The 12,986-nt window shown below is 39.1% G+C and overlaps 1 protein-coding gene across 1 annotated transcript; it reads right to left on the bottom strand.

Moving 5' to 3' along the window:
- Positions 1-2,902: 2,902 nt before the first annotated feature.
- On the bottom strand, positions 2,903-12,311 carry LOC133807272 (DDB1- and CUL4-associated factor homolog 1). The gene is made up of 14 exons (XM_062245488.1): positions 11,842-12,311; positions 10,657-10,735; positions 10,387-10,503; positions 10,136-10,311; positions 9,218-10,046; positions 9,042-9,136; positions 8,541-8,964; positions 7,861-8,442; positions 7,577-7,759; positions 6,949-7,500; positions 6,178-6,288; positions 5,929-6,047; positions 4,191-5,799; positions 2,903-3,922 (listed from the first exon to the last, which is right to left on the bottom strand). Exons 1-14 carry the CDS (start codon positions 12,126-12,128, stop codon positions 3,206-3,208), a joined length of 5,880 nt encoding a protein of 1,959 aa, XP_062101472.1. The 5' UTR covers positions 12,129-12,311; the 3' UTR covers positions 2,903-3,205.
- Positions 12,312-12,986: the final 675 nt, after the last annotated feature.

Genomic DNA, 12,986 nt, shown 5'->3' with positions numbered 1-12,986 from the left:
ACCGTCACCAACCACAATGTTCCACGTATTCGGTGCCTGCGTAGAATGTGGAGTATGAAGAGTTCATGGGGAATCCTAAAATCCCCTATTGTGGCCCTACACGACGTCGTGTACCACGAGCAGAGGCTTGGGGGGCAGATGTACGCCCTGATTTTCCCACGGGCTGATTAACGAGTTGAGATACGGCCTAATCATGACTACCACGTGGACATCCCCAAGACCAGAGCTGGGATCGTAAGGCCCTACCTCCTCAACTCGAGATAACATAAGGGTTCGCCAAGAATAGACGGAGTTTGGACTCTGAAGACCACAGGTCGAGGGAAGCATCCAGCTCGTGGTATGAGCTAGAGTTGGAGGCTGTGACCCTTTATAAAGTCAACCACGCAAGGTAAATGTGCATATATTAGACATCACGTGTCTAATATACCCCTGACTTCTCGAACACGCAGCGTGAATGTGCGTATTCATACACCCACGACTGGGTTGGGCCGTGCGGCCCATTATCCCCTTACCTATTGATTTGACCACACTTATGTGTCAAGTTTAGGAATTAATCATGAATGTCACAGAGTTGACATGATAGGTAAGAAGGTCACGGGATGACCTTCTTACCAACTCCCAGGTGCCTTCTCCTATAAATATGAAGACCCTGGGAGTTACAAGGGGTTGGATTCTATTATGTAAAAAATACCCTGTAAAAGAATACCAAGCATATAGCAATAATACTGGCTGGTGGAGTAGAAGGATTTTAACCTTTGAACCACCTAAAAAACGTATTTTGTGTCACCATCGCATTTCCAAGATCATTCATCTATTTCGGTTCAACATAAGCACTAATCCCTTCCTCTTTCTTTTCTTAATTACCTGTTGGCGAATAACCGCGTCAACACCAACTTTAATAATCCTTGCATTTGTATTCCCCCAACCACCTTTTGGTCAAAAATACCCCTCTCATTAACAACCCATTTCTCTATCTCTCTCAAACTTCTCTCAAAATCTCTCAATCTCTCTCCCTTCCTCTATCACGGCACCACCACCACCACCTCCCCACGCTGCCAACGCCATTGACGCTCCCACCTCCCACCACCATTGAAGTCGCCATCTCCTACCACCATTGAAGCTCTTTCTTCTTCTTCTTCTTCTTTTTTTTTTTAATTTTAATGATGAAAAATCCATTCCAAAAATTAAATCTAAGGAAAGATTGACCTAAGACACTAATTTATGGATTTTGAACATTTGTGTATAAGATTTTTTTTTGGTTTTTTTAGGCTTTTTTTTAGATCTAAAACTTAAAAAATTGCAGAAAAATGATGCATGACGATGCATTAACGATGGTGACTTGAAAACATGGTTTTTAGGCCAAAAAATGATGCTTATCAATGGCTAACGATGCATTAAAGATGGTGGCTTGAATATATGGTTTTAGGCCAAAAGAAACAATGCTTAACGATGCATTAACGATGCTTTGCGCTGAAATTTGATGAAAACTTTGGTGATGCATAACTTTTCACTTGAATGTCAATTTGAGGTGTTTTTTTTTTTCAATTTTGGTATTTATTTGAGATCTACATATTTAGAATGTTTAAAAATTCAAATTTGGTATGTATAGAACACAAAAGTTATAATTTGTGTTCAGTAATAATTAAAATTTTGTGTTCTATACATACCAAGTTTGGATTTTTTTAAACATTCTAAACATGTAGATCTCAAAAAAAATACCAAAATTGAAAGAAGAAAAAAACACATCAAATTGACATCCGAGTGAAAATTTATACATCACCAAAGTTTTCTTCAAATTTCAGCACAGAACATCGTTAATGTGTCATTTTTTTGGCCTAAAACTATTTTTTTACCACCATCGCGAATGAATCGTTAAGCATCATTTTTTGGCATAAAATCATGTTTTTAACTCACCATCGCAAATACATCGTTAGGCATCGTTTTTTTGCTTAAAAACCATGTTTCAAGCCATCATCATTAATGCATCGTTAAGTATCATGTTTTGGCCTAAAAACCATGTTTTCAAGTCACTATCGCATATGTATCGTTAATGCGCCGTTAGATATCGTTTTTTTGCAATTTTTTTAAGTTTTAGATATAAAAAAGAAAAAAAAAAAACCAAACAAAACCAAAAAAATCTTATACGCAAGTGTTCAAAATCCATAAATTAGTGTTTAGGTCAATCTTCCTTCGATTTAAGTTTTGGAATTAATTTTTCATCATTAAAATTTTTTTAAAAAAATGAAGGAATATGTTCAACGGGGTAGGAGATGGCGGCTTCAAGGTGGTGGGAGGTGGGGCCGTCAATGGCGTTGGCAGCGTGGGGAGGTAGTGGTGGTGGTGCCGTGATGATAGAGAAAGGGAGAGGGGTTGAGAGAGTTTGAGAGAAGTTTGAGAGATAGAGAAATGAGTTGTTAATGAGGGGTATTTTTGACCAAAAGATAGCTGGGGACACACAAATGTAAGGATAATTAAAGTTGGCACATTAAAAAACTACCCTAGGTTAAGAAGCATAATTGGTTAAGTTTTCTCTTTAAATATGGTACTCCGTCTAATTTGATCTTTTTTTAATAGTTTTTTAATCAAATTTATCTTTTTGTATGATTAATCTAATAATAAATAGCAATTCAACTTTGTAAATTATTAAAATAATTCCATACTGTTAGAATGAAATTGACAAAAATAACCCTCTAAAATAACTTTTAAACCATTTTAGTTCACATTTAACTAAAAAATAGATAACACACTCAGAATTGCTCTTCCGTAACTATTTATGACCAATAGCTATACCCATTAAATCTTTTTTTTAAGCACTTTTACAAGAATCCTACCATTAGAATTGAATGAGGAATCTCATAGAACTGCACTTTATAAAATATGAATATAACTCTCGCAGTAACAATGATACGAAAAAGAATTTTATTAACAACTAGAAAGAGTAATGTCGTCGGCTCACATTTGCAGGAATAGATAGACAATAACAACATCCAACTGTGGGCCCAGTTAGGTCACCACCGACACACAAATAGTAATCGACAGAAGACATCTGGTAAAGTAATCAGGTGTGTAGAAAGGAATGGAATTGATTGTTTATCAATTGTGAAAAAAAAAAAACACATGGGCAATAACCCCGGTAAAACAATAATTACATAATCTCACTAACTAATGCTCCCTGTTTCCTGACCATTTTGTAACAACCTCATATTCAGTAACCAAAACCGTTCCCTACAAAATCCTCATCACTACTAAAAGAGCCCACCAACTGACTATCATCTCCATCATCATCATCATCATCGTCATCATCATCACCATCTGTCACAATCTCCAGTAATCCAGGACCCCCATCAAAATCCACATAATCCCCATCATCGTCATCGTCGTCCTCAAGGCCTGTCAAACTATCAACTTCGTCGTCAGAATCATTGCTCATATCATCAATGTCAGTATCACCATCCCCATCAAGATCTGGACCAAGTAAAGGATCAATGTCAGCATCATCATCTTCGTCGTCGTCATCTTCCTCACTCTCAGCATCATCTGGATCAGAATCATCATCGGTTGGCCTTCGACGACCAACCTCGTACACCCTGGCTGCAGCAAACATCTCATCCTGATCATCCATTGTAATCAATCCAAGAAAAGAATCAGTAGGCTCCGCAGCAAAGTCAAGGACACAACGATCAACAGGGATGGTAGCAATCTCAGAGTAGTTCACCGCATCCACTGTTCTGAAAGCAGAAAACAGATGATGCTTCACCCGACGTGTATTGAAGGATGACATTACATCATCAAGATTTCTCCTCAGAATTGCATAGATTACATCACCGCGTGCGTTAAACGTTATTGATGTTTGGTCAAGTGAAGGAACACTACGGAGGAGTCTATACTTTCGAAGATCCCAAACCTCAGAGTTGATAATGACCTATTCAAAAATGATAAATGCCGTTATTAGTATTAAGTATCAATTGACAAAGCACTTGCAAGACGAGGATCAGACAACTTAAGATCTTACAAATAAAAAACAAATTTTGAAACAAGTGAAGTTGCCAATCCAGCCACCAAAAACACCACAAAAAACTGGGATGCAAGACGCTCCCAGGTGTACAAAGTAGTGTTGCAATTAGGTTAAATTAATTTTTATATAGGAGCATTCAAAATTTAGTACAAGTAGTGTTGCATTTTTCTCATACCTCATTCCCAGCAGGATGAAAGCCACCACCACCATAATCTGTAAACTGATCAAAGCGATGAACAGGACTGGGATCCCGCCTGTCCCATAGTACTCCATTCCATAACAACATTGTGTCGGTGGGATTGAAGTGTACATTTGAATAGAAATGTGCCCGACCCATTGAGTTGGCAGATGTGTCTGACAGTTTCTGTACCAACTGGCAAGTCTGGATATCATATAGGAGAATGTCTCTTCGACCTGGCTCTGCTGGCAAAGCCGCAAAAATGTCTACAGAGTTGCTAAATCTTGCAGCCTTGCATCCTTCAAATGAATGCATGGGCCCTCCAGCAACAGCAGATGCATCCCACAGCCTCACCTCCTGGGAACTAGAAGAAAGGACCAGTTGAGTCTCCCCCGATAGATAAGACTGTACAGTTGTCAAAGGAAACTGGTGGCTTGCGCAACTCTCCAATACGCTGCTGCTATTTGTATCAAAAATTTTGAGCTCTCCAGAATGGCTACCTACCGCAATATGAGACGAGTCACTGAGAAAAGTAATGCACGTCAAAGGGGCACTAGTTTCATCCCGACAAGTTCGCCATGGCCGGAATCTGCTGTACACAAACTGACGATCTCTGCGATTTCCATGAACCCCACCATACATGCTTTTAAACTCTCGTGTACCAAGACGAGCTGTTACATTAGATGGAGCTTCCAGGCTGCGTCTTGGTTCAGGACAAACATGGGTATTTAAGAGAGAGAGTGGCGGGAGTGTTGTTATAGGAGCAGGGCACTGGCGATGTTGGTGCTTTAAATACTGAATAACGAGAGAGTCTAGAGTCAACCGCTCTGTGTTACTGTTCTGAACATCACTGTGAAGTCCAAATTGGGAGGATGGTGTCAACATACCCACGATGGAATTGCCAAATGGAGTATCATCCAAAAAATCTGATGGAAATCCACTTGCTGTTAAACGTCCATGATCTCTCAAGCTAGAACTAGGTGAGAGAAAACCCATGGAATCAGTTGATAAACTCATTTTACGTCCAGTATTTGGTGTTGGATAAGTAGGTGATTTAAAGCCTTGCTCACTAGTGTGGAGACGTTTTCCAAGCGAAGACATAAACCCAGAATCCTTTAAATCAGATAATTTCCGTTTCACTGGCAACAGGATTGGAGTCTTACATTGAGATTCTGCATCCATATTACATTTCAACAAGGACTCCGATGGAGTTTCTGATACACCAGTATACTGTTTTGAAGCACTGACGACCTTCCTAACTGATGTTGGGTGAAAATCACTTCTTGTATGTGAACCAAAACTTGGTGAGAAAAGTAATTGTTTCTTCTTCGGAAAAGTGAAGTTGGAACTAGAACTACACTTTAAATTTGCATCATCATCCAATGCAGTAAGCTTTGATTTGTTGGTGAGAAATCCACAAGGCGTACGACCAGAGGGCCACTGAAATTGAATGAAGGAGCACTCTTGTGATGAAGCCTGGTGTGCTAGAGAGGAAGGAGCTGCCAAAGATGGTAAAGGTGTCAACTGGGCCTCTTTAAGCAGTGTTGAAGCTGTTAAACCCAAACCAGATGCCTGTAAATGTTCATGAATTAGGAGTAGAAGTTCCCTGAAATTAAGAAAAGTACACAAAAGCCAAGTCAACATCAGAAAGGGGAACTGTAACCTAAGAAAAATCAGTTGAGAGAATAGTTAATTGACTACTTTGTCACTACAAGAAAAAACTAAAACTAAGCACCTTGAATGATATGTTATTGGGGTGGCAGCGGCTATAGCAGCTCTTTCTATGCGCCTCAGCGTAGGGGTAGCAGCATCAGTAGCAGCCAATGTACTAGCACGTCCTGAGTTTGTTACAATCTACAAATAGATGCCACATTATGAAGTTAACCCACAATAAAATGACCAAACATTGGAGAAGGAAAAAAGTAAACAAAATAAGAACATCTCCATAAGCAATCTTAAATAATTAAAGAAATCATCTGCCTACCCCGATTAACTCAATTGCAGCCTGAGAAAGTTCACCTTGCCACCTCCCTTGATCAGTTCCAACTGTTTGAGTGCTTGAGTCTCGAATAAGCTCCGAAAGCTTTTTCCCAACCTACAACACCGTGTTATGTTTAATAGTTAGTTACACAAAATCACCTAGTTTTTCTTTTAACAACACAATATATCACTAAAAATCAAAAAGCTCTGACTATGATGAAAGTGATGTATTAATACATATATATATATATGTATAAAATGAACTACTTTATTGTGAGCAAATGACTAAAAATAAAACAAAATTAAGTCTAATTTCTTATGTCTAACAAACCTAGTTAGCAATAGAGCGTATCATCAAAATCAACCTAGTTATTATCAAAATCCTAGGTTTTAGAGAAAAAAAAGTTTCCTCGAAATCCTTAATTTTTTTTCCACAAATCATTATCAACTTATATTGATACTGCAAGTATCTTCCCCAAAAGTACAACTCCGCATCATATTAGTCTCCTCTCTCCAGGCCTTTTTTTTTCATGAGCCTATAGAGTGCTCAACACCAGAAGCACATTAATCCCTCTAGAAGGTGGCTATACAATGTTGAACCTTTCGCTTGCATAGGGTGGGATTAATGTAAGATTCTTCACCAGTATTGAAGTACACAAACTAACACAGATTTGTTTGGTTGAACATTTTAAAGGATCTTTAAGCTACTCATTTTTCCTAGCTATGAATCTTCAAGCGCCAGTTCACCAAAATATAAATTAAAATATTATCAAACCTGAAGCTTTGTCAATATGTGTGCAATAGCATTATCTCTTGCTAAACCAAGTAGGACTCGGCAAGCAAGTGCACGGAGACAGTCAAGAGCCGCAGGAGGTGAATAAACGCGTGGTTGGAGAAGATGCAGTAGAACTTTTATACCATTATTGGCACGAACAGCCTCTCGTGCCTGACGATATCCTTGTTCTAATTGTGCAGCAAGACCAGCACAACCAGCTCCAGCACCTAAAGATATTCTACGATCTCCAACCAACCCTGAAGTTGGTGGAGGCGGAACCTGTGCATTGCTACTGTTGGACTGTATACTGAGTACTACTGCATTACCTCGATCTATACCGGTGGATTCTCCACCACGATCGTTATGGGTGGACACATTCATAGCTCGATCTGAGATACTTCGCTCTATATTTCTATCTCTATTTTCCACACAAGGACCATTTATTTGCGCAGCAATAGACTGCTGGCCTTGAGCAGGTAAAGGAGGTTTATTGCTGAGTGAAGGAGGAGGGCAAACAAGATTAACCAACACATTTAATGCTGGCTGAATAATCTGCAAAGTTGCAATTATAAAATTAGAATAACTGAAAACACACAAGTTCAGTGACAAATGGTGAAAACATCCTTACCTCCGGGACCACATAACTACTGGCAACACTAGCTGCATCCAAGATTACTGCTACCGCCACACGATTGTTGCTCAAAGTGGCATTTACAATCATCTTGCGGCTGCTAGGTACCAGTGTAACAATATGAAGTACACCCAATGCATATTGAAGTAAATCATGCAGATAACGCTCAACAGGTGGAGCCTGCAAAAGTAAAACTAAAATATGAATGACTAGAAAAGGCAGAAAAATCAGAAGATAGGTCACTAGAAAAGGCAGCAAAAGTGGAACCTAATTAATTATACCTGACATAATTCAAGCATAGTAATATGGCCATTCAATGCTAAAAACTTCTCAACTGAAGGCCATCGAGTTCTAACAAATGCAGAACCCAACTTGCGGTCCTTCTGAAGCTGCACAAATACAGCATCCATAGCCTCATTACTGATGTCTAGTGGCTTGTAGGCTGCCCTGACACTAGGAATATTCCTAGCTGCACTTCGGTTGCTTTTATTTGGACGAATGGAATCCACAAGTAAAAGAAGATGAGCCCTAAAATATTGCCGCAGGGCAACACAAGTATGATAAGCTATTTGCTTCTCTGATGATGTCAGAACTTCTGCAGGTGACCGATCACGAAGTGATCCTGCACTTGAATTTACTCCTGACCTTACAGATGCAGCATCATTTAAGAGAGCCAGTAATCTCTGTAAGCCATCCTGAGAATCAAAAGCATCAAGGACAGCTCTGAAAACAAATGCAGCAGAAAAGAATACGGCTGCATTCTTTCTGGCTTGATCCTGCGAACACTCAAGAAGCTGAAGAGCTAACTCGACCAACTGGTACACAACATCTGAGGGAAGAGCACAGACTCGTTCCATAATCCCCTGCATAGAAAAGAATCAATTGCAGCAGGAGCAAAATGAGAAGTGCAATGAAAATAATCAAGTGCACACCTGTAAAAACTATTCTTCCATGCCATTACCTGGAGAGAACCAATAGTGAACAAGCAAGAGGAAAGACCAAAGAAGGTTTGAGCAACTCTGGGGACAGCAAGTAGTTTCTGCATACCACCGCGATCCACAAATAGTGCTGCAAATTTTCGATGAGCAGCCAAAGCACATATGAGCTTCATTATGTCAGGCAAGAGCATTGCAACCTCCGATGGCTTTGTATGTTTCAAATTCCTTTGTAATAATGCTAGACAAACATCTACCCCTTTTTCATGCAATACAGGCCCAAGAACTTCAACATATTCTCCAAGACTTTCAAGGCACTGAATGCAGTATTTTTCTCTCAACTTAGCAAGGGATTCAACATCAGGAATAAAATATTCTTCAACCCCCACATTTGTTTCTGGTTCTGTGCCCTTTGAGTTCAATGGATCCACCTCGGTACTTCTGGAGCTCCTGCCACCAGCCAGTGCGATGTTAAGAAATGGTAACTCAACTGCATTTACAATAAAGTCAAAAACAAAATCACCTACCTAACTTCAGTTGCATTGGCAGCATCAATAACAGTGGATGCCGCCTTGGAGGCAGCCCAAACTGCAGCTTCTTCATTGTTCGTTGTTCTGAATTCCTGCATATCAAGTAGCAAACAGCAAGTAAAGAACAACACAAGTTTAAGTCAGAGAAAAATAAGACAGATCGACTGCAAAACCTCTAAAGCTGCACTTTTGACGACTTCAGCAGCAGCTTCCCCAGCTGCTCTAACGGCTTCTTCAGGCGCATTGGCTGCTCTAGCTTCAGCTTCAGCAGATCTAACAGCTTTTCTTACCAGATCAGAGAAATCTGTAGCTCCAACTCTGCATCCTTGGAAGCACTCATCGTTATCTCCTCTTTCCAACAGGAAAATATCAGATGTATCTCTGCCCAGAAACTTCTTAGCATCTGATACTTTTTTAACATCTGAAGTTTTTGATGAACTCCTTTCTCTAGTACTTCGTCCTAGTCCTAGTCCCAGTCGGCTACCTGATCCTGGTGAGATCAATACCTGTTCATTCTCAGTAGACCCTTCTGTAGCTCTTCCCTTCCCTCTAGATTTTACCCATCCGCGACTAACTTTGCGCCTTGAGGAGTCATCTTTCACATTTTCATCAAAATCCATAAACTTGGTCTTCACATCCCGCACATCATGAGTATGCCATCTGTCATCACCATCATCCATTAGTTCTCTTCCATCAACTTCTCCAGGTGCTTGACCACATATGCTTCTTTCCTCATCCCTCTCTACACTTTGGTCATCTAAAGACATGTCATCAGTAATCCTTGAATCGTCAAAATGAGTAGTTTCTGAAACCTGCCTAGCCTTACTCCGATTTTCATCTCTTCCTCTCGTGCAGATAGCACAAGACACGTTCTTACCTTCAGTTAAGTGACCAGAATCTTTCTGACTAATACTCATCTCCCCAAGGACTCGAACCCGAAGATAGCGCATAAGCTTGGCAGACAGTTTAGATGTCAAAACATCTTCCACAATTGGGCCACCACTGAAATTAATTGAACATCATACATGTGAACTACAAAACTAATAAAAACATGAGAGCAGAAAAACAAAATATCATTATCCTATTCTTACGCTGCCAGAAAATAAGCAAGGAGTCCTGTAGAGTAGGTCTTCGACATTTCAAAATCTGAGGCCTTTCTTCCAAGCTCATGCTTTGAACTGTGATCTTCCCCCAAGAAGTTGGCAGTGTCATCCATCACTCTATCTTTAATGGAGTCCATTACAGCGTCTTCAAACACATGAGGATGCTGTACCACATTTCACGAGTAAGGATTTAAAATAATAATGACCCAATGAAATTTAATTGAGGGGAAAACTCTTACAATCCATGTCACTGAACAGCTAAGAAGAAGCCTTGCAGCGGCTGCCTGGACAGAGGGAGCGTAACGTGTTTCTGATAGATACGTCGAAGATATCAATTCAAAGAAATCATCATTCTCCTGGCCAAAAGGGAACAAAGAAAAAAAAAAAAAAAGCAACACAATTCAGTAAACAAAATTCCATAACCATCAACTATCCACTCAGATTCATATATTCCTCATTGAATCCCATCTCTAATGATAGGAAGCATTAACACAAGCTAAAAAAGTTACCCGAATTACAGTCCCTAGCCGTCCAATGTTATGAGAAGCACGGCTATTGCTGGAGGCATGGCCATTCTCTTCCATGAATCTGCATTTTTTTTAACAAAAAACAAAAGTTAAATACAAAAATTTAGCGAAACAAAAGCAACATAATGTGTGTATAGGAGCTATCACAGAGCCTCTACAAATGCTCAAAACACGTTGGAAGTCATATTGCAGTCTTACTAAGATGTTTTTACAAAAATGAAATGCATAGTGTACATTTAGGAAAGCCATGACAAAAATCAGAACACAACGTATTTAAGGTTTGTGGCTAACCTTAACCTTTTATCTATAACTTTATTCTCTTCTTGTCTTCCCTAAGCATTACTATGCATCAACAACTACCACGCGATTCCTAACCTCTCAACATTTCAATACAAGTTCCCATTCATACCATTTACCCATTCTATAATGTATCCAAAATAAAAACCTGAACTCTCAGGATACAGATCAACAATAAGTTTCTAAATTACCCTTGTATAAGACAAGTCACAATGATAGAATTCTAAAGATATCACCTGGATAATTCCAAATACATTCTAAACATCATAATAAGTTTCATAACTTAGCTCTTGTTGACAAAAGGCAGAAGCAAGAGTCCTAAATAACAATCTAATTCGTATGTCAACTTTTCTAAAGAAAAAGTAGGCTTAGAGAATCACAGTAATTCCTTCACCGTCTTCAACACACAAACATCAACCCCAACCCACTCTTCTTTTTTTTAAGTCCCCCTTTTCAAACTCCCATATAAAGAATAAGTTGAGAAAAGAAAATAAATATATGTGTGTGTGTGTGTGTGTGTGTGTGGGGTCTTATACAATTAACCACTCAAAAGCATATGCAAGCAACTAAATGATTGCACAATGGCATGATTGATGTCTGTTTCGGTAATTGCCAGAACGACAGTCTTATCTTAGATTATACTAAAAGCCCACGTAGTGATAATAACACGAAATGCACAAAACATAACGAAATGCATAAGAATAGCTTAAAAAAAAGGACCAAAAACCCACAGAGCAAGAAAAAATAAAACATATATCAGCCAAACGCAACCCCAAAAAAAAGGATCAAATCCCAAAGCCTAACTAAGTTCGTGAACATGGGAAAGGAGGGAAAAAAAACTGTAACTATAGATGAATTAAAATAACTTACTTGGATTCTTGGGTTTCGAAAAGGGAGGCAAGTGCATGGAGGACAAGAGGGTTAGGGTTATCAGGCGAAGAAGTAACCTTCTCCATCAATTTCTGAACCTTGGCAATCATTTCGTCGTCTTCGTTTTTCGGTTCTTCCTCTTCTTCTTCGTCTTCTTCTTCCTCCTCATCTACTCCTTCTTGTGATTGAGATTCAGGTAACGATTGAGGCGGAGGCGGAGGAAGCGGGGGACGACCTTCGCCTTGCTCTTGGGGTTGGGTAGGTTGTTCGTCCATGGGCGCCTCCATATACACCTTGAAGATAACAAAGATGGAAATTAGGGTTAATTATTAATATATATTTGCGTACACAAAAGATTGTATATGATCGTATAATATGTGAATTCGGAATTGCACAGAATCTATATAACTATATATATTTGATATATCTATAGGTGTACTTAAATATAAATATTTATATAATATATATGCGAAAGCGAATGAGGAACTCGTCCGACGACAGTGTCTTTGGGCTTTATAGTAAGGAGAAGAGTGAGAGAAAGAGCGGATCGGAATGTTCCCGAAATATCCGACCCGAATTTCAGCTAACCCTACCCTACTGTTCTTGGTTTTGGGTCGGGTCTTTATTTGACCCGTTTTATGACAAATGGAGCCACATTTGTGTTGATGTGGAATGGCTGTGGTGCGGAAAAAAATTAACGGTCAGATATGAGTGTTGTTGTTGGTAAACTTTTTTTTTTTTTTGCCCTTTTAAGAAACTAATATCCATAAAATGTAAAATGCATTTCGTCAAATTTGACTGAACTTTCGTCACATATCATGCTAATGGAACCATCAAAAGCATGTAACGATGGCCCAACACCAATGATACCATGTTATATATCTTCCATGTAATGTCCCAAATTTCCTAATAAGATTTAGGATCTTGACTAGGAGGCCGGTAGGGCCATAATTGATTTATTATGATATTAAATGATTATATGCATGTTTATGTGAATTATATTATTATATGATAATAAATGCATGTATACGGGTGTATTTATAATTATAAGGGCATTTTGGTAATTTGGCCCGTTGAGGGCGTAATTGTGTATTTTCGTGCATGTGGGTGAGTTATGAATAGTACTGTTTACCGAGATTTTCAGA

The sequence above is a fragment of the Humulus lupulus genome, chromosome X (assembly GCF_963169125.1).
Source record: "Humulus lupulus chromosome X, drHumLupu1.1, whole genome shotgun sequence".
NCBI lineage: Eukaryota > Viridiplantae > Streptophyta > Magnoliopsida > Rosales > Cannabaceae > Humulus > Humulus lupulus.
This window is presented reverse-complemented; position numbering and strand designations above follow the sequence as displayed.